Source organism: Salvelinus alpinus, chromosome 10 (assembly GCF_045679555.1).
Source record: "Salvelinus alpinus chromosome 10, SLU_Salpinus.1, whole genome shotgun sequence".
NCBI classification, from domain to species: Eukaryota; Metazoa; Chordata; class Actinopteri; order Salmoniformes; family Salmonidae; genus Salvelinus; species Salvelinus alpinus.
The window spans coordinates 59873098-59898301 of NC_092095.1; the positions used below are offsets into that span (position 1 = coordinate 59873098).

A 25204-nucleotide genomic window follows, 5' to 3' on the forward strand; every position below is an offset into this window, starting at 1 on the left:
TTTTCCACAAGGGAAAATCAAGTCTGACATTTCAAAGTGGAAATTACAAACTTCAGAAGCCTTATTACACCTTGAATATACTAGACGTTTTAAATGTCCATTTCCCCTGTTTGATAGAAAACCTGTAGCTACACAATCTGTTTCTGTTTGTGTTCAGGTGACATTTCCTGTATGGTGATATTTTGTTCCATTTCCTGATGATACAGTATCTCCAGGACTCATGCTGCACAACATCAGTAGATGTTATGTGATGTGACATTTTCCCTCTGTGCCTTCCACGGGGACCCCGGTGTGTGTGACTGTGTCTGTGTGACTGTGTGTGTGTTGGTGGTTCAGTTTGACGATGTGACTGTCCTGGTCTCCTTTAGTATTGTTTGATGCTCTGTCTAGTTCACCTGTCTGTCCTTCAGAGATAGAGGCAGAACGTGAACACTGTGTGCTGTCTGTCATCTTGTCTAGACAGCCTGTTGTACACATTCCAGTCACTTACATTCTCTTCAGAGTCAGGAGCACTCACACAGGCACAGACGAAAGCACGCACACGCACACACACACACAGTCTTGTATAACTAACCTTGTGGGGACACACAACTCAGGCCCATTCAAAATCCTATTTTCAGTAACCCTAACCCTAACCTTAACCCAAAAACCTAACCTTTACCCTAACCCTAAAACGAACCTTAGTTCCTAACGCTAACCCTTAACGTAATTCTAATTCTAATTCTAATTCTAACCTTAACCCTAAACCTCCTAGAAATAGCATTTGATCTTGTGGGGACCAACAAAATGTCCCCAGTTGGTCACACCGGGAACAGGGTTGGAGGGCCCCGGGTTGGAGGGATAGAGAAAGAAACCCAGCCAGCAGCACGCAGGCCACACCATGGAAGGACAGAGAGATGCTAGGTCTGTAAGGAAAGAGTGATACTAGGCATGGGAAGGAGAGAGAGATACTAGGTCTGGAAGGAGACCTTCCACTTCTGCACTTCTGGTTCCCACAAGAATAGTTATGCGCACGCGCACACACACACACACACACATACACACACACACACACACACACACACACGCACACACACACACACGCACACACACACACACACACACACACACACACACACACACACACACACACACACACACACACACACACAAAATACAATCAAATGGACAGACAAGTGCCATTAGTGATTATTGTGAAGGTCACCAAGTCCATCCCTGGAGAGTGAAAAATATATATAAAAAATTAAGATTGAAAAGACTTTTGTGATTGAGTCTACTCTCAGCTGTACATCTTTTCTTTGTGACGTTCTGGCAGTGCACTTTCCTGTCTTTCTCTCTCTGTCTCTCTCTGTGACAGTGTGAACGGTGACTATGTCAAGTGGCACAGTGTGGAACATTATGTCTAAATGAACATGTGCTGTGGCAAATAGAATAGACCAGATATGACAGGCATCCAGCGGATTATTCTGTAGCCTCTGCTCTTGATTGGGTGAACTGATGCGGTTTTAATTGGGAATAGCCTCAAGACTCAAGATAATTGAATCTAATTCACAATAATATTAGCTTATTTATTCACATTGTTCATTTTAATTGTTAGAAATGTGTAGATTCTGTTTCGCTGAGATTATCTGAGGTAAACCGATTGTTATTGATTTGAATTAATTCCTCTTTTAATTTAAACGTATAAACAGTTTGCTCAAAGCAAAAGGCATGAAAAGCTGTTTTTTTTATCTTCCTCTTCTCTCAGACCAATTATAAACTTCACAGCTGAATTAATGATTCATGCAGCGTATAGAGGAGTAAGTTTACTCTTGTCGTTTGCGGAGAGTTCTGTGGTTATTAGTATTTTAGGACTTTTCTGCATTTAGATACGAAATCCATGGGTTCCCTAAGGGGTTGTTTTCCAACAATCAAGGCCCAAACTCCACTGCTGAAAACGTTGAATAATGCATCGTTCCTATCTATCCCCCATCCTCCCTTCCTTCCTTCTCTCCTTCCATCCCTCAGCTTCTTCCTCATCTTTATTCTCTCTCCCTCTTTCCTGCCATCCCTCTCTTTCCCTTCCTTCCTTTCTCAATGTGACCTAATAGTATAATAATAATAATAATAATAATAATAATGATGAATTCAATTTCTTGAGCGCTTTTCATTTACAGACATAAATTGTAAAACTATTTATATTGTGAGCAACCAGTGTAGCATTGGGTCAAAGAAATTTGGTGGAAAGAAACCATCATTTCACTTCTTTAGTCTGTGAGGGATACATCAAAGGTATAGTCCACCCCCAAATTGTATCCAATTAGATGGTGTCAATCTGCTCCTGCATATTTCTCCTAATCCACTGTAAAGCCGGATGTACACAACAACAGATGGATTGCAGTACTGACCCAGCTCATCTTCATCACCTACGTGGTGTGATATCAGGGGGAGTTATTGAGAGCCTTCCTCTCCAGCGGCTTTAACCTAACTGGTAAAATCATAATTTCTCTCTGTATAGTTTTGCTGTAAGGGAGTCGCAGTCATCCCCTCATCTGTAGATTCATCTATAAGCTTTCAAAGTGCTGAAAAGATGGGAATTGAGCTTTTTAAAGGGAATCGTAAAGGATTTTACATCAAGGGGAAGGTTTAGGATTGACAACAGCAGTGTTTCCTACTCTAGTCCTCCAGTACCCCCAAAAGAACACGTTTGTTTGTACTCCCTGACAAACTCATTGAGGGCTTGATGATTAGTTGGCAAGTTGAATCAGGTGTTCTTGTCCGGGGCCACAACATAAATGTGTACTGTTGGGGTGCTGGAGGACTGGAGTTGGGAACAATGGACTACAGCAGTAGCTCTGTTTTCAATGATATGAGAACAGTCTGGGCCTATATTGAATAGAATATTCCTAGGCCTTCGCCTATACAGTTCAATGTACACATAAGGGAAAATCATTATCAGCCAATAGAAACATATTTGTTATTCCACCTCCTCATCAACAATGTCTTCAAAACGTGACAGGTTTTCATTGAACATAATAAAGTGATCTTTTTCCTTAAGGCCGGAATGAGTCTGTCGCTCTCTCTCTGCTGAATATTAACATTGATTCAGATCTGTTAATGGCCGGTCATAAAGACCATAGATTTACAGAGCCTGGCACTGACTTACGGTTAGAACAGTCTTATAAAGGTGTCAGTCTACCAGTGGAACTATACTGCTCTTTGGCCTGCAGTTAACTGCCTCAAGGTATATAACGGTTTTCATAAAGTCTCAATGTGATTTATTAACGTTGTATGTGGGAAGCTGGGCCTCTGGGCATTCTGATCTAGGCCTCTGGGCATTCTGACCTAGGCCTCTGGGCATTCTGACCTAGACCTCTGGGCATTCTGACCTAGGCCTCTGGGCATTCTGACCTAGGCCTCTGGGCATTCTGACCTAGGCCTCTGGGCATTCTGATCTAGGCCTCTGGGCATTCTGACCTAGGCCTCTGGGCATTCTGACCTAGGCCTCTGTGCATTCTGACTTAGGCCTCTGGGCATTCTGATCTAGGCCTCTGGGCATTCTGACAAGCCTCTGGGCATTCTGACCTAGGCCTCTGGGCATTCTGACCTAGGCCTCTGGGCATTCTGACCTAGGCCTCTGGGCATTCTGATCTAGGCCTCTGGGCATTCTGACCTAGGCCTCTGGGCATTCTGATCTAGGCCTCTGGGCATTCTCATAAAGACCATGTAGGATGAAATGTCAATACTTATAACTAGAAGTCAATGAGAGCTGCATCTGTGATTCTGAGTGCATCAAAGTCATACGAGTGGATAAAATGTGGATTGGTGGAAGTGGATACATAAGTGGATACATAAGTAAGTGGGTGGGATACGGCAGCCATTTTATGTAAAATTGCCATGTGGACTATCACGGTGGAGAGGTGAGGAGGAAATTGACAAAGTAGACTGTTTTATGCAAGATGGCGCCGACAGAGATGGTCGCCTCGCTTTGAGTCCTTAGGAAACTATACAGTATTTTGTTTTTTTATGTATTATTTCTTATATTGTTACCCCAGGAAATCTTAAGTCTTATTACATACAGCCGGGAAGAACTATTGGATATAAGAGCGACGTCAACTTATCAACATTACGACCAGGAATACAAATTCCCCGAAGCGGATCCTCTGTTTGGACCACCACCCAGGACAATGGATCTAATCCCAGAAGCCGACCCAGGACAACGGCGCCGCAGAAGGGGCAGATGGAGCGGCCTCCTGGTCAGGCTCCATAGACGTGCACATCGTCAACCGCTCCCGCGTATACTACTCGCCAATGTCCAGTCTCTTGACAACAAGGTAGACGAAATTCGAGCAAGGGTTGCCTTCCAGAGAGACATCAGAGATAGTAACATTCTCTGTTTCATGGAAACATGGCTCTCTCAGGATATGTTGTCGGAATCGGTTCAGCCACCAGGCTTCTCCATGCATCGTGCCGACAGAGATAAACACCTCTCTGGAAAGAAGAAGGGCGGGGGTGTATGCTTCATGATTAATGGCTCATGGTGTAATCATAAGAACATACAGGAACTCAAGTCCTTCTGCTCACCCGACCTAGAATTCCTCACAATCAAATGCCAGCCATATTACCTTCCAAGAGAATTCTCGTCAGTTATCATCACAGCTGTGTACATTCCCCCTCAAGCAGACACCAAGATGGCCCTAAAGGAACTTCACTGGACTCTATGTAAACTGGAAACCATATATCCTGAGACTGCATTTATTGTAGCTGGGGATTTTAGCAAAGCAAATTTGAGAACAAGGCTACCTAAATTCTATCAGCATATTGATTGCACTACGCACGGGGATAATACACTTGACCACTGCTACTCTAACTTCCGCGATGCATACAAAGCCCTCCCCCACCCTCCCTTCGGAAAATCCGAGCATCTTGCTCCTACCGACTTATAGGCAGAAACTCAAACAGGATGTACCAGTGACTAGAACCATTCAACGCTGGTCTGACCAATCGGAATCTACGCTTCAAGATTGTTTTGATCACCCAGACTGGGATATGTTCCGGTCTGCCTCAGAGAATAACATCGACCTATATGCTGACTATGTGAGTGAATTTATAAGGAAGTGCATTGGAGATGTTGTACCCACTGTGACTATTAAAACCTACCCTAACCAGAAACCATGGATGGATAGCGGCATTCATGCAAAACTGAAAGGCCGAACCACCACATTTAACCATGGAAAGAGGTCTGGGAATATAGACAGTGTAGTTATTCCCTCCGCAAGGCAATCAAACAAGTGAAATGCTGGAACAGGGACAAAGTGGAGTCGCAATTCAACGGCTCAGACACGAGACGTATGTGGCAGGGTCAACAGTCAATCACGGACTACAAGAAGAAAACCAGCCATGTCACGGACACCGACGTCACGCTTCCAGACAAACTAAACACCTTCTTTGCCCACTTTGAGGATAACACCGTCGCGGCCCGCTAACAAGAACTGCCCCCCCCCCTCTCCTTTTCCGTGACCGACTTAAGTTAAACATTTACATCTGTTAACCCTCGCAAGGCTGCTGGCCCAGACACCATCCCTAGCGGCGTCCTCAGAGCATGCGCAGACCAGCTGGCTGGTGTGTTTACGTTCTCTATCCCAGTCTGCTGTCCCCACATGCTTCAAGATGGCCACCATTGTACCTGTACCCAAGAAGGCAAAGATAACTGAACTAAATGACTACCGCCCCGTAGCACTCACTTCTGTTATCATGAAGTGCTTTGAGAGACGAGTCAAGAATCATATCACCTCCACCTTACCGGCCACCATAGACCCATTTCAGTTTGCATACCGCCCTAACAGGTCCACAGACGATGCAATCGCTATCACACTACACACTGCATTGTCGGAACCAGAAGCACAAGCATTTCGCTACACTCGCATTAATTAACATCTGCTAACCATGTGTATGTGACAAATAAAATTGGATTTGATTTGCCACTGCCAAGTGACGTATTACCTAGTCACCTTCTGGCATCACATATCAATAAGTCAGCCAATATCTGAGGCTAACCAAGCCAGACCTATAACCCACCCTACAGCAGTCAGGTGTGAAACACTTCTCTATTAGAGACATAAATACCCAAGTCAGCTCTCACTCTTCTAACTTATCTCTTTCTTTCTTTCTTTCTTTTCTCTCTCTCTCCCGCTCTCTCTCTCTCTCTCTCTCTTTCTTTCTTTCTTTCTTTCTTTCTTTCTTTCTTTCTTTCTTTCTTTCTCTCTTCTCTCTCTCTCTCTCTCTCTCTCTCTCTCTCTCTCTCTCTCTCTCTCTCTCTCTCTCTCTCTCTCTCTCTCTCTCTCTCTCTCTCTTTCTTTCTCTCTAACTCCCCTTCCTTTTCTATCCCTCTGTCTATCTCTCCACAATTTTCACTCATATTTTCACTCCCCATTCTCTCTCTCTTTCTCTGTATACCACCTTCCCCCACACTTTCACTCCATTCTCTCCTCCTCTTACTTTCTCTGGCACTGACAGAAAGGCGAAAAGAGGTGTGTATCTCCTCCTGTTTTCTCTGTGTGAGTCAAGCTGTCTCTCCCTCTCCTCTTTCTTTTTCCATCACTCATCTTTCCATCCACCTCCCTCCCTTTCTTCCTCTCTATCTGGTCAGAAACACATTTCCAGGGATTCCCTCCGGCTGTGACTCCTTCATAGCACCCTTGACCCAGTTACAGTGGAAACAACCCACGTGTAGACACAAACACAGCTGGCTAGTTTGTCTGGCTATGGGTCTTAGGGGAGTAAAGACATGTCCGTTACCTGAATCCAAAATGACAGGCTTTCTCTCATGATAACGACAGTGTTGTATGCCTCTTCCTGGGCCCTCTCTGCCTTCTCCTCTATCTGTCTGTTTCTCTCTTTCTACTTCACCCTTACCTTTACACTCTCCTCCTTCTCTTTCTCTCTTCATTTCCCTCTCCTCCTCCTTCATCCTCCGCTCACCCTTTCTCTCGCTCTCTCTCTCTTTCTCTCTCTCCCTCTCTCTCTGTCTGACTCAAGGCGATACTTCTTGTGTCCTTCATTGATCTTTCTGTTCTCTCAGAGTCACGTCCCCTTGTCCCCCTCACTTCCTCTCCCTCCTCCTCTCCCCTCCCTCCCATCCTCTCTCCCTCCACCCCTCTCTTCCTCCGTCCCTCTCTGACCAATGGGTCGCTGGAATCGGTATCCACGTCCGTCCATCTCCTTGCCAACGGGGCCTGCGTGGCGTGTGGTTGCCATGGCAACAACTCTCAGTTTCAGAACTCGTCTGGTCTGGAATCAAAACAGGCTCCCTGCGCCGTTGCCACGGTGATGGATTGATGTTATGTTGTCAGACACGCACACATTCACCCACACACACACTCACGCACATACACTCACACACCCTGGCACACTTCTATAGCCAGGACAGGTGGCAGTTCCACCTTTACCTGGTGACCACGATCATGACAATGAATGAGGACTGTAATCCATCAATCGACCAATCAATAAATCAATCAGTCAATTAAGCAATCCATCAGAAGTGACAGTGTGAAGAAGGCCTCAGAAACAGTGTCTGTGTTGATAGTGCTGGTCCTGGGTGTGACTGGGATTCCAGAGTAGTGTCTGTCTGGCAGACAGTAACAGCCTCAGGGATACAGCTGCTGCTGTAGTGTCTGCCACCTACCTAACGCTGGAGATAGTGACATTAGGTCATCTTGATTACACATCTAATTAAAAATGGTAGCACACACTGTTACACACACTGCCGCACACACTGTCACACACACTGCCACACACCCACACACACTGTCAAACACACTGCCACACACCCACACACAAATGCGTACATGCATACACGTCTTCAAACAAACTAATTTCCTCTGCATTTATAGCGAGTGAATGATAATCGATTCTGTGACATATCTAATGTGCAAAACACGGACGTGTTATTCATTCTTTAGAGAGAAATATGTTATTTTACATCCTCGTCAACAAAAACATCCGGTCAGTCACTCCCACAACCCATCTCAACACTCACTCCCAGCACATCATCACCCAGTACTCTCTCATTCAATGTAATCACTGTCAGGTAGCCTATCTATCTTTCTTCATCAATCCCACTTCCTCCCCATCAACAATGTTTTGATGGTTGCCATGGCAACAAACAAATGTCCCTGGCAACAGACGGGTGGAAATGTTTGGATTGTGATTGGTTAATCAGTATTCAGTCCAAGGTAATGTTTAACTTGTGCTGTCCCAAGACCCCCCCCCCCCACACACCTCTTCTGCCCCCTGTGTGTCAGTCAAACAGTCTCATTCATCACAGTCATTATAGACACCCACCTCAGAGACCAGATGTGTGTGTGTGTGTTGGAGTGAGAGAGAGTGTGTGAGAGAGTGTGTGGTGGGTGCATGTGCATGTGTGTGCCTGTGTGTGTGTGTGTGTGTGTGTGTGTGTGTGTGTGTGTGTGTGTGTGTGTGTGTGTGTGTGTGTGTGTGTGTGTGTGTGTGTGTGTGTGTGTGTGTGTGTGTGTGTGTGTGTGTGTGTGTGTGTGTGTGTGTGTGTGTGTGTGTGTGTGTGTGTGTGTGTGTGTGTGTGTGTGTGTGTGTGTGTGTGTGATACATTAGGAAAGATCCATCAGTCCTTAATCAGAGCCCTGTCTCCCTGCTCCACTGTTAAAGCCTTTATTAAATCAGGCTCTCAGTGAACCTGGTAGACATTTATATACAGTAGTGTGTTTGTCTGTAGAGAGCTTTGGTTTCTTAACCTTCATTTAACAAAGCAGTCCTTTGAGATAAATAATAAATTTTTTGAGAAAGACCTGGATCTGTGTCCCAAATGGAACTATGTAGTGCAGCCCTGGCTAATACAGTAGAGCTGGATCTGTGTCCCAAATGGAACTACAGTGGCTTGCGAAAGTATTCACTCCCTTAGCATTTTTCCTATTTTATTGTCTTACAACCTGGAATTAAAATGGATTTTTTGGGCTTTGTATCATTTGATTTACAAAACATGCCTACCACTTTGAAGATGCAAAATATTCTTTCTTGTGAAACAAACAAGAAATAAGACAAAAAACTGAAAACTTGAGCTTATAAACTATTCACCCCCCCAAAGTCAATACTTTGTAGAGACACCTTTTGCAGCAATTACAGCTGCAAGTCTCTTGGGGTATGTCTCTATAAGCTTGGCACATCTAGCCACTGGGATTTCTGCCCATTCTTCAAGGCAAAACTTCTCCAGCTCCTTCAAGTTGGATGGGTTCCACTGGTGTACAGCAATCTTTAAGTCATACCACATATTCTCAATTGGCTTTGACTAGGCCATTCCAAGACATTTAAATGTTTCCCCTTAAACCACTCGAGTGTTGCTTTAGCAGTATGCTTAGGGTCATTGTCCTGCTGGAAGGTGAACCTCCGTCCCAGTCTCAAATCTCTGTAAGACTGAAACAGGTTTCCCTCAAGAATTTCCCTGTATTTAGCGCCAGCCATCATTCCTTCAATTCTGACCAGTTTCCCAGTCCCCGACGATGAAAAACATCCCAACAGCATGATGCTGCCACCACCATGCTTCACTGTGCGCATGGTGTTCTCGGGATGATGTGAGGTGTTGGGTTTGCGCCAGACATAGCACTTTCCTTGATTGTCAAAAAGCAAAATTTTAGTCTCATCTGACCAGAGTACCTTCTTCCATATGTTTTCTTATTGTTTTCTTTAAGCAATAGCTTTTTTTCTGGCCACTCTTCTGTAAAGCCCAGCTCTGTGGAGTGTACGGCTTAAAGTGGTCCTATGGACAGATACTCCAATCTCTGATGTGGAGCTTTGCAGCTCCTTCAGGGTTATCTTTGGTCTCTTTGTTGCCTCTCTGATTAATGCCCTCCTTGCCTGGTCCGTGAGTTTTGGTGGCCGGCCCTCTCTTGGCAAGTTTGTTGTGGTGCCATATTCTTTAAATTTTTTAATAATGGATTTAATGGTGCTCCGTGGGATGTTCAAAGTTCGGATATTTTTTTATAACCCAACCCTGATCTGTACTTCTCCACAATTTTGTCCCTGACCTGTTTGGAGAGCTCCTTGGTCTTCATGGTGTCGCTTGCTCGGTGGTGCCCCTTGCTTAGTGGTGTTGCAGACTCTGGGGCCTTCAGAACAGGTGTATATATACTGAGATCATGTGACACATCATGTGACTCTTAGATTGCACACAGGTGGACTATATTTAACTAATTATGTGACTTCTGAAAGTAATTGGTTGCACCAGATTTTATTTAGGGGCTTCATAGCAAACCACTTCGCACCACTTTTCAGTTTTTTATTTGGCTAGGGTGTAGGGTGGCTACTTTGAAGAATCTCAAATATAAAATATATTTTGATTCGTTTAACACTTTTTTGCTTACTACATGATTACATGTGTTATTTCATGGTTGTGATGTCTTTACTATTATTTTACAATGTAGAAAAGAGTACAAATAAAGAAAAAAACATTGAATGAGTAGGTGTGTCCAAACTTTTGACGGGTACTGTATATATATATATATATATACACTGCTCAAAAAAATAAAGGGAACACTTAATACACTGCTCAAAAAAATAAAGGGAACACTTAACTTCTTGAGAATACAGGGGGTGCTATTTTCCCATTAGCATAATTTGCTCTACAGATTAAACTGCCTCTTATTCAATTATTGCTCTTACTATATGCATATAAATAATACCATTGGAAAGAAAACAATCTCTAGTTTCTAAAACCGTTTCAATTTTGTCTCTGAGTGATACAGAAGTCATTTGACAGCACTTTCCATGACCAAGAAGAAAAAAGCAAGATGTGTATGCCAGCTTCAACGCTCTGCCTATATATGGTCGTGCCCCCTATGACCCGAAACACACCTCATTGGCCTTCCTCTGGGTGTCAAGAGGACGTCAGAGGAAAAATATCTTGTTTATCTGGGACTGACGTGAAATGAGAGCTAATTCTTTGGCGTGACCGACAACTTCCGGTTGTCTAAATCGTGCGACTTGTAGCTGCGATTGTCTTCTGTTGTGCGGCCATTATGGATGAAAACTATCTCCGTCTCGAAGTTTGTTTGATACATGTGACCAGATCATCGTAATGTATGTTTTTTCAATATAGTTTAATCAGATTATTTGAATTTTTTCGGGAGTTTTGTGGTGTTCCGTTGTCTGATTTTATTTACGTTTGAGAGATCCGTGCCACTCGACCAGTACCTGTGCTAAATGGAGTGGGAAAGGAACAATTCTGAACGGAACCAACGACTCATCTTGACAAAGGACACTTTGATCAACATTCTGATGAAAGATCAGCCATAGTAAGACCCAATTTACGATGTTATATCATATCTGTTGTGCATGTGAACTGGCCGTGGGCGCCTAGCCGAATCTGCCTGGTATAGCTATGCTAATTTAGCGCTACATTTTGTTTTCGTTATAAAACATTTAATAAATCTGAAATATTGTTTGGATTCACCAGATGTTGGGCTTTCAATATCTGTACGCTGTGTATTTTTCTGAAATGTTTTAAGATGAGTAATTCGTTATATGACGTTGGTCTCTGTAATTGTTCTGGCTGGGTCAGCACTATTTCAGATTGCAGCTGCAATGTAGAACTGTGATTTATACCTGAAAAATTCACATTTTTCCAAAAAAAAACTATGCTATACCATAAATATGTTATCAGACTGTCATCTTATGAAGTTGTTTCTTGGTTAGTGGCTATATATATTTTTATTTAGTCGAATTAGTGATAGCTACTGACGCAGGAAAAAGCTGTTGGGAGTAAAAAAATCGTGTCCTTTGCTAACGTGGTTAGCTAATAGATTTACATATTGTGTCTTCCCTGTAAAACATTTTAAAAATCTGAAATGGTGGCTTTATTCACAAGACCTGTATCTTTCATCTGGTGTCTTGGACTTGTGATTTAATGATATTTAGATGCTACAAGTTACTTGTGACGCTATGCTAGCTATGCTACTCAGTGGGGGGGGGGGGGGTGGGGGGTGCTACCGGATCAGGGTTGGTGACTCGTGAGAAGTTAAACAACACAATGTAACTCCAAGTCAATCACACTTCTGTGAAATCAAACTGTCCACTTAGGAAGCAACACTGATTGACAATAAATTTCACATGCTGTTGTGCAAATGGAATAGACAAAAGGTGGAAATTATAGGCAATTAGCAAGACACCCCCAATAAAGGAGTGATTCTGCAGGTGGTGACCACAGACCACTTCTCAGTTTCTATGCTTCCTGGCTGATGTTTTGGTCACTTTTGAATGCTGGCAGTGCTTTCACTCTAGTGGTAGCATGAGACGGAGTCTACAACCCACACAAGTGGCTCAGGTAGTGCAGCTCATCCAGGATGGCACATCAATGCGAGCTGTGGCAAGAAGGTTTGCTGTGTCTGTCCGCGTAGTGTCCAGAGCATGGAGGCGCTACCAGGAGACAGGCCAGTACATCAGGAGACGTGGAGGAGGCCGTAGGAGGGCAACAACCCAGCAGCAGGACTGCTACCTCCGCCTTTGTGCAAGGAGGAGCACTGCCAGAGCCCTGCAAAATGACCTCCAGCAGGCCACAAATGTGCATGTGTTAGCATATGGTCTCACAAGGGGTCTGAGGATCTCATCTCGGTACCTAATGGCAGTCAGGCTACCTCTGGCGAGCACATGGAGGGCTGTGCGGCCCCACAAAGAAATGCCACCCCACACCATGACTGACCCACCGCCAAACCGGTCATGCTGGAGGATGTTGCAGGCAGCAGAACGTTCTCCACGGCGTCTCCAGACTCTGTCTGTCACATGTGCTCATGTGCTCAGTGTGAACCTGCTTTCATCTGTGAAGAGCACAGGGCGCCAGTGGCGAATTTGCCAATCTTGGTGTTCTCTGGCAAATGCCAAACGTAAGCACAACCCCCACCTGTGGACGTCGGGCCCTCATACCACCCTCATGGAGTCTGTTTCTGACCGTTTGAGCGGACACATGCACATTTGTGGCCTGCTGGAGGTCATTTTGCAGGGCTCTGGCAGTGCTCCTCCTTGCACAAAGGCGGAGGTAGCGGTCCTGCTGCTGGGTTGTTGCCCTCCTACGGCCTCCTCCACGTCTCCTGATGTACTGGCCTGTCTCCTGGTAGCGCCTCCATGCTCTGGACACTACGCTGACAGACACAGCAAACCTTCTTGCCACAGCTCGCATTGATGTGCCATCCTGGATGAGCTGCACTACCTGAGCCACTTGTGTGGGTTGTAGACTCCGTCTCATGCTACCACTAGAGTGAAAGCACCGCCAGCATTCAAAAGTGACCAAAACATCAGCCAGGAAGCATAGGAACTGAGAAGTGGTCTGTGGTCACCACCTGCAGAACCACTCCTTTATTGGCGGGTGTCTTGCTAATTGCCTATAATTTCCACCTTTTGTCTATTCCATTTGCACAACAGCATGTGAAATTTATTGTCAATCAGTGTTGCTTCCTAAGTGGACAGTTTGATTTCACAGAAGTGTGATTGACTTGGAGTTACATTGTGTTGTTTAAGTGTTCCCTTTATTTTTTTGAGCAGTGTATATATAATAATCTACAGAAGTCACCAACAGCAACTTATGAAAATCATCCTTTTTTCCCCTTCCATTTATCTTCTTCTCTGCTCGTCTCCTCCTGTCTTTCTCTCTGTCTCTGTTGATTGACTGTCGTACTTCACCTGTCAGTCACACTGCTCCCACCTTTCACCTTCCACTACTCCAGTGGAGGAGGAGAGGAGGACGGAGAACAGGAAAGGTGGCGTGAAGAAGTGGTGGAGGAGGAGGGTAGGAGGAGAGGTGGAGAGAAGACGGGGAAGATGAGAGGAGGGAGAACAGAGGAGTGTTGACAGTGTGTTCTCTTCTCCTGTCAGTTAGATGAATATGACTGCTCTGACCTCTTATCTCCTGTACTGATGGAGGTCACATTCCAAATGGCACCCTATTACTCTATGTAGTGCACTACAGATATAAGGTCTTACTTTGATCCCCCTGTTGCAGGAGAACTTTCTTGCAATAAAGGAAATGTCAAATTGAAAGTTTAAAGATTTCTGAAATTTGTAATTTCCACTTTAAAATGTATCAACCCTTACAAATGCATCCATATAAATACTCATCATAATTCACACTGGCTCAAATGAAGATCCTACATCTATACACAGGGCATAGCTTTCACGATGCAGGAAAGGAGGGGAGGAGGTTGAGGACTGAGACGGAACGGAGAGGAGGGGAGGAGGTTGAGGAGTGAGAGGGAATGGAGAGAAGGGGACGAGGTTAAGTAGTGAGAGGGAATGGAGAGAAGGGCACGAGGTTAAGGAGTGAAAGGGAATGAAGAGAAGGGCACGAGGTTAAGGAGTGAGAGGGAATGGGGAGAAGGGCACGAGGTTAAGGAGTGAGAGGGAATGGAGAGAAGGGGACGAGGTTAAGGAGTGCGAGGGAATGGGGGGTGGGGGGGTGGATGGATAAGAGCACCTGAGAAAGTCTATTTAATCCATGTGAAAATGTAATCTCACCCACACGTGCTTTTCTTTAGATGGCCTCTCCATTGAATGAAGCCCACACATGCTTTTCTATCAGACACTCTACTGTAAGAGAGAAGAGCTTTCAGAAGAGCTGTCATATAACCATGTCTGTTGTAAACTAACCATTAAAACTGGCCCTGGGCCAGTGGTTACGGCTTCTCTGATCTGAGAAGCAGACCACTCAGTGTGTGATTTGATAGGTGTGAAACTGTGTGTGTGTGCTGCTGTTGGTTACCATTACCGTTACCGTTACATTAATAGGACTTCAAACCAGGTCCCGCACCAATATGGTCACCACATGGGCATGAGTAGGGAATATTATCATGAAAAGCCTGTCTGTGACACAGGTTGTGTGTGTGTGTCTCACAGGCCTGGCGTGTTTTGGCTTTGATGATAATGAAGCTGAGAGGAACAGGCTCTCAAGTGACAGATCAATGCCACCTCCACTCGACAGACTGCTGCTGCTGTGTGTGTGTGTGTGTGTGTGTGTGTGTGTGTGTGTGTGTGTGTGTGTGTGTGTGTGTGTGTGTGTGTGTGTGTGTGTGTGTGTGTGTGTGTGTGTGTGTGTGTGTGTGTGTGTGTGTTTAATTCCTTTCAGACTATATGCTTATTGGGCTGATAGGTCATTGCTCTGGTTGTTTGTGTAAAAAAAAGAAAAAAAAGAAGGGAACTTAATTAAAGAGCAGGAAATGAACTAGTTCTTTCACCGTTAGATAAAAATAATGAAAACAGTATATCTGCTCGTACATAATTGGTGTGGGATATTATTCATTTCAGATAAGGCTTAAAATATATATGCATTCAATTATTGCAAGACAATGAAGGCACGCCAACAGATTTTCTTGTGTGTGTGTGTGTGTAGGTGCGTGTGTCTGCGTAAATGTGTGTGTTTTTGTGTGTCTGTGTCTGTGTCTGTGTGATTCTTTCAGCAATGGCAGCATCGACGTGTGGTTGTCAAGGTAGCAGCTCCAGAATTCCAGAATATGCTCACTGAGTCTGTACATAGTCAAATATTTCACAGTCACAGTGTTTAGGGCCAAATAGCATTCTAGTTTGCTCTGTTTTTTTCTTTCCAATGTGTCAAGTAATTATCTTTTTGTTTTCTCATGATTTGGTTGGGTCTAATTGTGTTGCTGGACCAGCTTGCTTAGGAGGCTCTTCTCCAGGTTAATTTCTCTGTAGGTGATGGCTTTGTTATGGAAGGTTTGGGAAACGCTTCCTTATATAGATGGTTGTAGAATTTAACGGCTCTTTTCTGGATTTTGATCATTAGCGGGTATCGGACAAATTCTGCTCTGCATGCATTATTTGATGTTTTACGTTGTACACGGGGGATATTTTTACAGAATTCTGCATGCAGTCTCAATTTGGTGTTTGTCCCATTTTGTGAATTCTTGGTTGGTGAGCGGACCCTAGACCTCAAAACCATGAAGGGCAATGGATTCTATAACTGATTCAAGTATTTTTAGCCAGATCCTAATTGGTATGTTGAATTTATGTTCCTTTTGATGGTATAGAAGGCCCTTCTTACCTTGTCTCTCAGATTGTTCACAACTTTGCGGAAGTTACCTGTGGTGCTGATGTTAAGGCCGAGGTATGTATAGTTTTTTGTGTGCTCTAGGGCAATGGTGTCTTCATGGAATTTGTATTCGTGGTCCTGGGAACTGGACCTTTTTTGGAACACCATTATTTTTATCTTACTGAGATTTACTGTCAGGGCCCAGGTCTGACAGAATCTGTGCAGAAGATCTAGGTGCTGCTGTAGGCCCTCCTTGGTTGGGGACAGAATCACCAGATCATCAGCAAACAGTAGATATTTGACTTCAGATTCTAGTAGGGTGAGGCCGGGTGCTGCAGACTGTTCTAGTACCCTCACCAATTTGTTGATATATATGTTGAAGAGGGTGGGGCTTAAGCTGCATCCCTGTCTCACCCCCCGACCCTGTGGAAAGAAATGTGTGTTTTTTGCCAATTTTCACCGCACACTTGTTGTTTGTGTACATGGATTTTATAATGTCATATGTTTTTCGCCCAAAACCACTTTCCATCAGTTTGTAAAGCAGGCCCTCATGCCAATTTGAGTCAAAATCTTTTTTGAAATCAACAAAGCATGATTAGACTTTGCCTTTGTTTTGGTGTGTTTCTCTCTCTGTCTCTCGGTCTCTCTCTCTATCTCATTCTCTCTCTGTCTCTCAGTCTCTCTCTCTATCTCATTCTCTCTCTGTCTCTCGGTCTCTCTCTCTATCTCATTCTCTCTCGGTCTCTCTATCTATCTCATTCTCTCTATCTCATTCTCTCTTTGTCTTCTCTGTCTCTTTTCTCTGTTTCCGTGGGGATTATCATTGTTAGTTTATTGACCACTATGAAGGCATCTCCTAAAAACTTGTGTAATATGGAATGGTGACAATATACAACAGGTGAGATCGGTATATGATAACATTTACAGATTTCACCCAAACAGGGCTGAATATGAACACATTCAATGATTGCCATGGGAATTGAGGCAGTGGTGTTCCAGTATCTATCTAATCGCATATTGTGTGTTTCTTAAATAGCGTCCTCTTCATCTGTCTAATCTCATAAAGTCTCTGGCGACATTTGAAAAGTTCACCCTCCTCGTTGTGAGGTCTCCGGATGACATGAGGGCAGATTGTGACTTCTCAGCTGCCTTGCCCTCCGACGCCGGGTGACATTTTAGAACCATAATCAGGGTGCTGGAGTTAGGAGGAAATAAACATGAGTGTCAGATTGTCCAGCGCTATTTCATTCCTACCATACAATAGTTTTTTTTGTCTCCACAAATTAATTCTGAACTGTAACCTTTTCTCTCTGTAGCTTTATCGCCATGTTTTATTTAGCCTCTTTTCTAACCTTTTATGTGAAAAAGGACTTTACCCCCAAACACACACATTATAACATTTACCTCAAAATAAACACTGCACAGGTAATTGTGTGACGGGCAGCTATACTCACATTACAAACAACAACATGATTCCACATGTCTGTACATGTGGGGTGTAAACATAATAACAAATGTGTTTATTTTCTGTTGGCTCCAGATATGGCCAGAATGGCTCATGGTTGTGTCACTTTGTATAATACCCATAAGTCAGTGCTTTGGCATGCGCTCTGATTCCACATGACTTCCCCCTCAATACTCAGACTAATTTACATTATGCAAAACTTAATTACCACAGCCTAATTAGTTGGCAGTCTCATCTATCATTTAGAAAAGGAGAGGGGATGTCTGTGTGTGTGTGTCTAATTGTGTGTGTCTAAGTATGTGTGTGTCTAAGTGTGTGTGTGTGTGTGTGTGTGTGTGTGTGTGTGTGTGTGTGTGTGTGTGTGTGTGTGTGTGTGTGTGTGTGTGTGTGTGTGTGTGTGTGTGTGTGTGTGTGTGTGTGTGTGTGTGTGTGTGTGTGTGTATACTGTATCTCTGTGTCAATGGTGTGCCTTAATCTACTGTATCTTCTTGTGTCAGTTTTCTGAGCTGCTGCATCTTGGGTAAGGCTGTGGTCAAACTGAATTATGTTTTTCCTGTTCTGGCCACACCTGAAGCTTGACTTCATACATACATTTTGGAATTCATGTTTTGGTACTCTTCCTGGACTCTGTTTGCACATTGACGGAAGGACAGATTGAGGACAGATACTATCAATAGACTGAGCAAGGAAACATAGGTTTCTATTAGCAAATCTCCAATCAACCAATCCCAATCACAGACACATCTTTGTCATTTCCAATCAGCCTATCCAGTGAGCCGTAGCCAGCCAACCACTGTGTAAAATGGATTGATGAGTATTGGACAGGTATTTTCTGCATTTAAGTCAGTTGTATCTGTGTGTTTGTGCGTGCGTGTTTTTGTGTGTGTCTGTGCATGTCTGGGAGTCTGCCTGCCTACCTGTCTGCCTCCGTCTGTCTATCTGCATGTGTATGTACACTACCGTACAAAAGTTTGGAGTCACTTAGGGATGGGCTTGTTTTTCAAAGAAAATAACATTTTTTTGTCCATTAAATAACATCAAATTGATCAGAAATACATTGTAAATGACTATTGTAGCTGGATTTTTAATGGAATATCTACATAGGCGTACAGAGGCCCATTATCAGCAACCATCACTCCTGTGTTCCAATGGCACGTTGTGTTAGCTAATCCAAGTTTATAATTTTAAAAAGCTAATTGATCATTAGACAACCCTTTTGCAATTATGTTTGCACAGCTGAAAACTGTTATGTTGATTAAAGAAGCAATAAAACTGTCCATCTTTAGACTAGTTTAATATTTGGAGCATCAGAATTTGTGCTTTCGATTACAGGCTCAAAATGGCCAGAAACAAAGACCTTTCTTCTGAAACTCGTCAGTCTATTCTTGTTCTGAGAAATGAAGGCTATTCCATGCGAGAAATTGCCAAGAAACTGAAGATCTCGTACAACGCTGTGTACTACTCCCTTCACAGAACAGTGCAAACTGGCTCTAACCACAATAGGGGGAGTGGGAGGCCCCGGTGCACAACTGAGCAAGAGGACAAGTACATTAGAGTGTCTATTTTGAGAAACAGACGCCTCACAAGTCCTCAACTGGCAGTTTCATTAAATAGTATGTCAGGATTTGGCCAGGATTGTTCAGGTTTTGGTCACTAGATGCCCCCATTGCGCCTTTTTTGAACCTTTTGTGTTTCCCTTGTTCTAATTATTATTTGCACCTGTGTGTCATTTCCTTGTTGGTATTTAAACCCTGTGTGTTCCTCAGTTCTTTGCTCAGTGTTTGTATGTTAGCACCCAGCCATGCTGTGAACATGTATTTCTCCAGTTGGATTTTCCTGAGGTACTCAGGTTTTGTTCTTGTTTGTTTTTGATTATTCATTTGAGGTTTGTTTTTTCCCCTGCTGTTCTTACCACTTTGTGGATTTTCTTTGTAGCTTGGTGGATATTCATTTTTTCTCTTGGCATTACTTTTTGACGTTGTGGATTTATATTTTTTGCCTGAAGACTTTTTTCCCTTTATTAAACCACCATCTCTAGTACTGCTGTGTCTGCCTCATCTTCTGGGTCCTGCCGACTATTAGTGACTGTTTCTCACACCGGGTCCTGACATAGTACCTGCAAAACACCAGTCTCAACGTCAATAGTGAAGAGGTGACTCTGGGATGCTGGCCTTCTAGGCAGAGTTCCTCTGTCCGGTGTCTGTGTTCTTTTGCCCATCTTAATCTTTTATTTTTATTGGCCAGTCTGAGATATGGCTTTTTCTTTGCAGCTCTGCCTAGAAGAGCAGCATCCCGGAATCGCCTCTTATAAACTTGGATTAGCTAACACAACGTGCCATTGGAACACAGGAGTGATGCTTGCTGATAATGGGCCTCTGAACGCCTATGTAGATATTCCATAAAGAATCAGCTGTTTCCAGCTACAATAGTCATTTACAACATTAACAATGTCTACACTGTATTTCTGATCAATTTGATGTTATTTTAATGGACAAAAAAATTTGCTGTTCTTTCAAAAACAAGGACATTTCTAAGTGACCCCAAACTTTTGAACGGTAGTGTATGTGTGTGTGTGTACATTTGAGATGACTTCATGCCGTTTAAAACATGGGGGATTTTCCTTCACGTGTTCAGTCAGAACTGTTCAGTTCTCCATAGAGAATAAGAGGCATTAGACCGGGCTGCTGGTTAATGTTATGCCTGGCAGCTCTCCACTGGAGCCAATCAGGAGATAAACAGCCAATAGAGGCACATGGAGAGACTTCGACACCCAAACAAAAGACCCAACGTGGATAAATGGCTCGGGAACGTGGGCCTGAACAGGGGAGCTGGAGCGTGCGATCAAGGGAACACTGCGGAAGTAATGATGCTAAACGGGAGCGTTTTCTCCATTGAAAAGAGCCAGACACAACCTAGGGCACAGTGTCTTTGTCTTCAGCATGTCGTCTGTGTTCTTTTCTGTTATGCCTCTTAGATGACCGAAAAGCCTCGAGTCTGAAGAGACCCTTGAGTCAACGCTGGGCTGTTTGAGTTGCAGTGGAGAGGAGAGCAGTTAAATGAGCCAGTTGGAAGCTGATGATGAGATGACCTTAAAGGGATACTTTGGGATTTTGGCAAAGTTGCCATTTGTCTACTTGCCCACAGTCAAATGAATTCATGGATACCATTCTTATGTCTCTGCATCCAGTAGGAAGGAAGTTAGAGGTAGATTTGCGAGCTAATGGAAACTAGCGTTAGCGCAATGACTGGAAGTATATGGTATCTACTAGCATGCTAGCAGTTACCATAGACTTCCAGGCATTTTGCTAATGCTAGTTAGCAATTGCGTTAATGCTAGTTAGCAACTTCCTTCAAACTGCACACAGATACATAAAAATGGTATCAGCAAGTTCATCTGACTCTGGGGAAGTAGATAAAGGGCTTGATTGCCAAAATCCTGAAGTATCCCTTTAAGGGGGTTATGACAAAGCTACCAACTCATAGAGAGGAGATATTGCCTTAGTTCTTCAGCTATTCATCCTTTGTCTAGCTCCTATGCCACTTTTTGATATGAGGAAATATTCTCCATTCTTTGTAATGTACCAGATTGGGACAATGCAGAGTAATGTCGCCAGCAGCATACCACCCTGCGTACCACTGCTGGCTTGCTTCTGAAGCTAAGCAGGGTTGGTCCTGGATGGGAGACCAGATGATGCTGGAAGTGGTGTTGGAGGCACAGTAGGAGGCACTCTTTCCTCTGGTCTAAAAAAAATATCCCAATTCCCCAGGGCAGTGATTGGCAGTGACACTAACCTGTGTAGGGTGCTGTCTTTTGGATGGGATGTTAAAATGGGTGTCCTGACTCTCTGAGGTCATTAAAGATCCCATGGCACTTATCGTAAGAGTAGGGGTGTTAACCCCGGTGTCCTGGCTAAATTCCCAATCTGGCCCTCAAACCATCACGGTCACCTAATAATCCCCAGTTTACAATTGGCTCATTCGTCCCCCTCCTCTCACCTGTAACTATTGCCCAGGTCGTTGCTGTAAATGAGAACGTGTTCTCAGTCAACTTACCTGGTAAAATAACGGATAAATAAATAAAATGTCAATAACATCACCATGTCTCCTTCATATAAATATTTTATTCAATATGTTGTATCTGTGTATACAATGGAGACACAAACTGTACAGTGCAGACAAACTCTTTTGCATATATATGTATGTAAAGTTAGCGGTACATTTACCGACATGATCTCTTTTTTTTCTTCTTTTTGTTTTGACTTGATACACATAGGCTACAGTACTACATGCTTATCTCCACTGCCTTTCTTGTTTACCATGCAACAGGTGAGAGACGTATAGACTGAGAGAGAGAGAGAGACAGGTGGAGCGATAGAGAGATGGAAATAGAGAGAGGGGTGGGCAGGGGTAAGGGGAAGACGAGATGGAATGTTGGGAAAGAAAGAGAGAGAGAGAGAGAAAGGGAGAGAGAAAGAGAGAGAGGATTGTACATTTGCACAGTCAAAGCCAATTCAATTTGACAAAAACTGATCCAGTCTTACTTGAAGTAGTCAGTTAGAGATTCAGAATCCAGCAGCACATAGAGCTCACCGATGGCAGGATTCAATCAGAGACCTCAGAGAGAGTTTGGCCAATGCAGTTTGAACTATGACATCACATAGCTCGGTGGCAGCCATGTTCGTGTCACTGGGCAATATTGAATCCTCAAGAGGCAGCAATGTGGTGCCCAGCTCTACAGTTGGCCAAACTCTCCATATAAAAGGACTCTGGTTTCAACAGGAACAGAAACACCATTAACTCAAAGACACAACACCATCAAATTGTAGGTCTACATTTGTTTGTCAAGAACAGCAGCTTTTGTTCAGCTTGGTACAGACAAAACACTGGACAAGTAGTACAGCAAATGTTGCTTCAACACTTTCCCACAAACAGCCCAGTGGAATCTTATTTTTTTTACACAATACCTTTTCGAGTGTTTTCTCTATGATCTCACCCAGCTAGCAAGCTTACGGGGGCCCATGAGCAGCCTGCCAAGGGCAAATTCGGCATCCATGGCCCGTTTTTCTCATAGGCTTTACAGTGGCTGACTGTTGTTATAAGCTCTTGGAGCTAACGTGAGTCTTCAGGTCCCAGGCACGGTTACAGACTCAGCGAACTACCTCTGCTACTTATACAGGAAGTGACAGATCTTGATCCTCACAGTAAACATTTCATCACAAAAACGTAACAAACCAACATCATTCCCTTATTTCATTTAGACGACTGACACGTAAAAGAGTTTGGGTAAAGTCAAACGACGGGCAAAGTCAAAGTATCAATGGCTTCTAAATGAGAAAGCTACAACTCCAAGATGGGATGGGAGGTTTGTAGTCACAGTGTGAAAGCCAACGGATATAGGACTACCGCAGCGTACCTCTTACCAATGCCAGCTAACAGCTACACCTCCAAGATCACTTCTTTTACTGGTCCGTTTAGGACTGTTCCCTGTAGTGACTCTGTAGTGACTCTGTAGTGACTCTACTGTTCTTTCAATATTTTTGCACGTTCTTTGACTTTGTCAACTTCACTATGTGTGCATGTACAGGGAGCTGTCAAAATAAAGGAAACACCAACATAGTGTCTTAATAGGGCGTTGTGCCACGAGCCAGAACAGCTTCAATGCACCTTGGCATAGATTCTAGAAGTGGCTGGAACTCTATTGGAGGGATGCAACACTATTCTTCTGCAAGAAATTCCATCATTTGGTGTTTTGTTGGCAGGTTGATGTTTATTGTCATAAGTCTTGTCCTAGAGGCAGAACGGAGCGATTTCCCCTTAGATAGGCCAGCTGCAAAGTGAACATTGGCTTTTTGGTCTTAATTTAAGGTTAGGGTTAGGCATTAGGGTTAACAGTGTGGTTAAAGTTAACGTTAGGTTTAAAATCGGATTTTATGATTTGTGGCTGTGCCAGCTAGCTAGTGACCACTCTGCAGAACTGCCACCAGAACAAGATTTATGACAAAAAACACTAACCTGCGTTTTGTTGATGTTGATGGAAAACGCTGTCTCAGGCACCGCTCCAGAATCTCCCATAAGTGTTCAATTGGGTTGAGATCTGGTGACTGTGCAGGCATTGCCTGTGGTTTATACCATTTTCATGCTCATCAAAACGTTCAGTTACCACTTGTGCCCTGTGGATGGGGGACCCTTGTCATCCTATGGGGGCATAGCCATGGTAGCCAAAATAATGGCATGCCCAGCATTTGTATTAATTACCCTAAGATGGGATGTTAATTGCTTAATTAACTCAGGAACCACACCTGTGTGGAAGCACATTCTTTCAATATACTTGGCCTCCCTCATTTCCTCAAGTGTTTCCATTATTTTGGGCAGTTACCTATACGTTGCCAGTGAAAATGCTACATGTCGGTCACCCTTGTGCAACTTTTGGCACTTTTCAAATATTGTATTGGAATTTCAATTAATGTCCTGAATTGACCATGGCTCTGGATAGAAACTCATAGCTTCTGTGGACATGCTAGCTACTCTGCTACCATGCACTCTACCTACCACGCATTGCATTTGCTACCTCGTCAATACTACCAACACATTAACATCTCATCCCCAGCCCCAGTCCTCTCCCTCTATACACGTCTTAGAAAATCTAAGTATTGACCTCCTGCATCATTCGCTGCCTAAATGAACCTACAAACACACAGAGAGAAAATAGTAAGAAATAGAATAGAGATGTGGAGGTAGAGATAGAGAGAAGCTGAGAAAGAGAGAGAGCGAGAGAAAGAAAGAAACTAAGAAAGAATGAGAGAGAGAGAGAGAGAGAGAGAGACAATCATTTGACAAATAGAAGATGACAATCCTGTTTTGTGTCTGTACAACAATCTATCCAGACGGTCGCTGGTGCATTTTGGGTATAGAATTATAAACAAACAAACTAATTGGTAAACAGACAAACAAACAGACTGTGGTCTATATGGATGGACTCTGTTGCTATAGTGCGTCAGAGTGAGAGAGGGGGCTTATGGGTAGCCATCAGCAGGCAAGGCTACCTGGCAAAAAGGAAGAGGGAAAAAAACGCTTTGTCATCATTCTCACAGATTGTCACAGAAAAATAATGGTAAGGATTTGAAAAAGGCATTCCGTATCGTGTAGGTAGGGCATTCCGCTGTCCAAGTTTGTAGTTTATCTAGCTGATAAAATCAGCCAATCCCCCTCCTCCTCCTCCCCTTCCTCCTCCTCCTCGTCAACACCTTCCTCCTCCTTCTCCCCTCCTCTTCTCCCTTCCACCTCCCCTCCCCCAAATGGAGTGGTCCATTTCCTCATCTCGAACACCACTGCACCGAATCAGCCAAAAAGAGAAAGAGAGAGAGAGAATGAGCGAGAGAAAGAGAGAGGAGGTGGGACTTAGCCCATAATTGACCAATCAAGGTGAGAGTTTGAGTGCAGTGGGCAGAGTCTCAAGTCTCTGTCGTGCGGGGGGAGAGGAGGGGGCAGGGTTATGTCGCAGTCTCCTTCGGGTCGGGTTTGTTGATTGGTTTGCCCCCGTTCATGGCCACTGGTTCGCTGGTTGTGCTTTTGCTGGGCGGGACTCCGGCAACTTTAGGCAACGTCTCCCTGACGTCGTGCAACGACGGCTCCTTGTACATCGCAACTACAGAGAAGAGGAGAGATCAGAGTGTTAGAGGGTGTGAGTGTGTGTGTGTGCGTAT

At 43.9% G+C, this 25204-nt stretch overlaps 1 protein-coding gene across 4 annotated transcripts in view; it reads right to left on the minus strand.

The window, feature by feature from the left end:
* The window catches only part of LOC139532463 (fibroblast growth factor 14-like), a 110077-nt gene that overhangs the window by 33480 nt on the left and 51393 nt on the right, over window positions 1–25204 (minus strand). For 2 of the 4 annotated variants that reach the window (XM_071330051.1, XM_071330054.1), the window contains exon 5: window positions 21603–25146. The exons of the other annotated variants lie outside the window; for them this stretch is intronic. In XM_071330051.1, the coding sequence (XP_071186152.1) occupies window positions 24992–25146 (155 nt within the window). In that variant the 3' untranslated portion in view covers window positions 21603–24991. Of the gene's footprint in view, window positions 1–21602; window positions 25147–25204 lie in introns of those variants that run through there. 4 annotated transcript variants of the gene reach the window in all.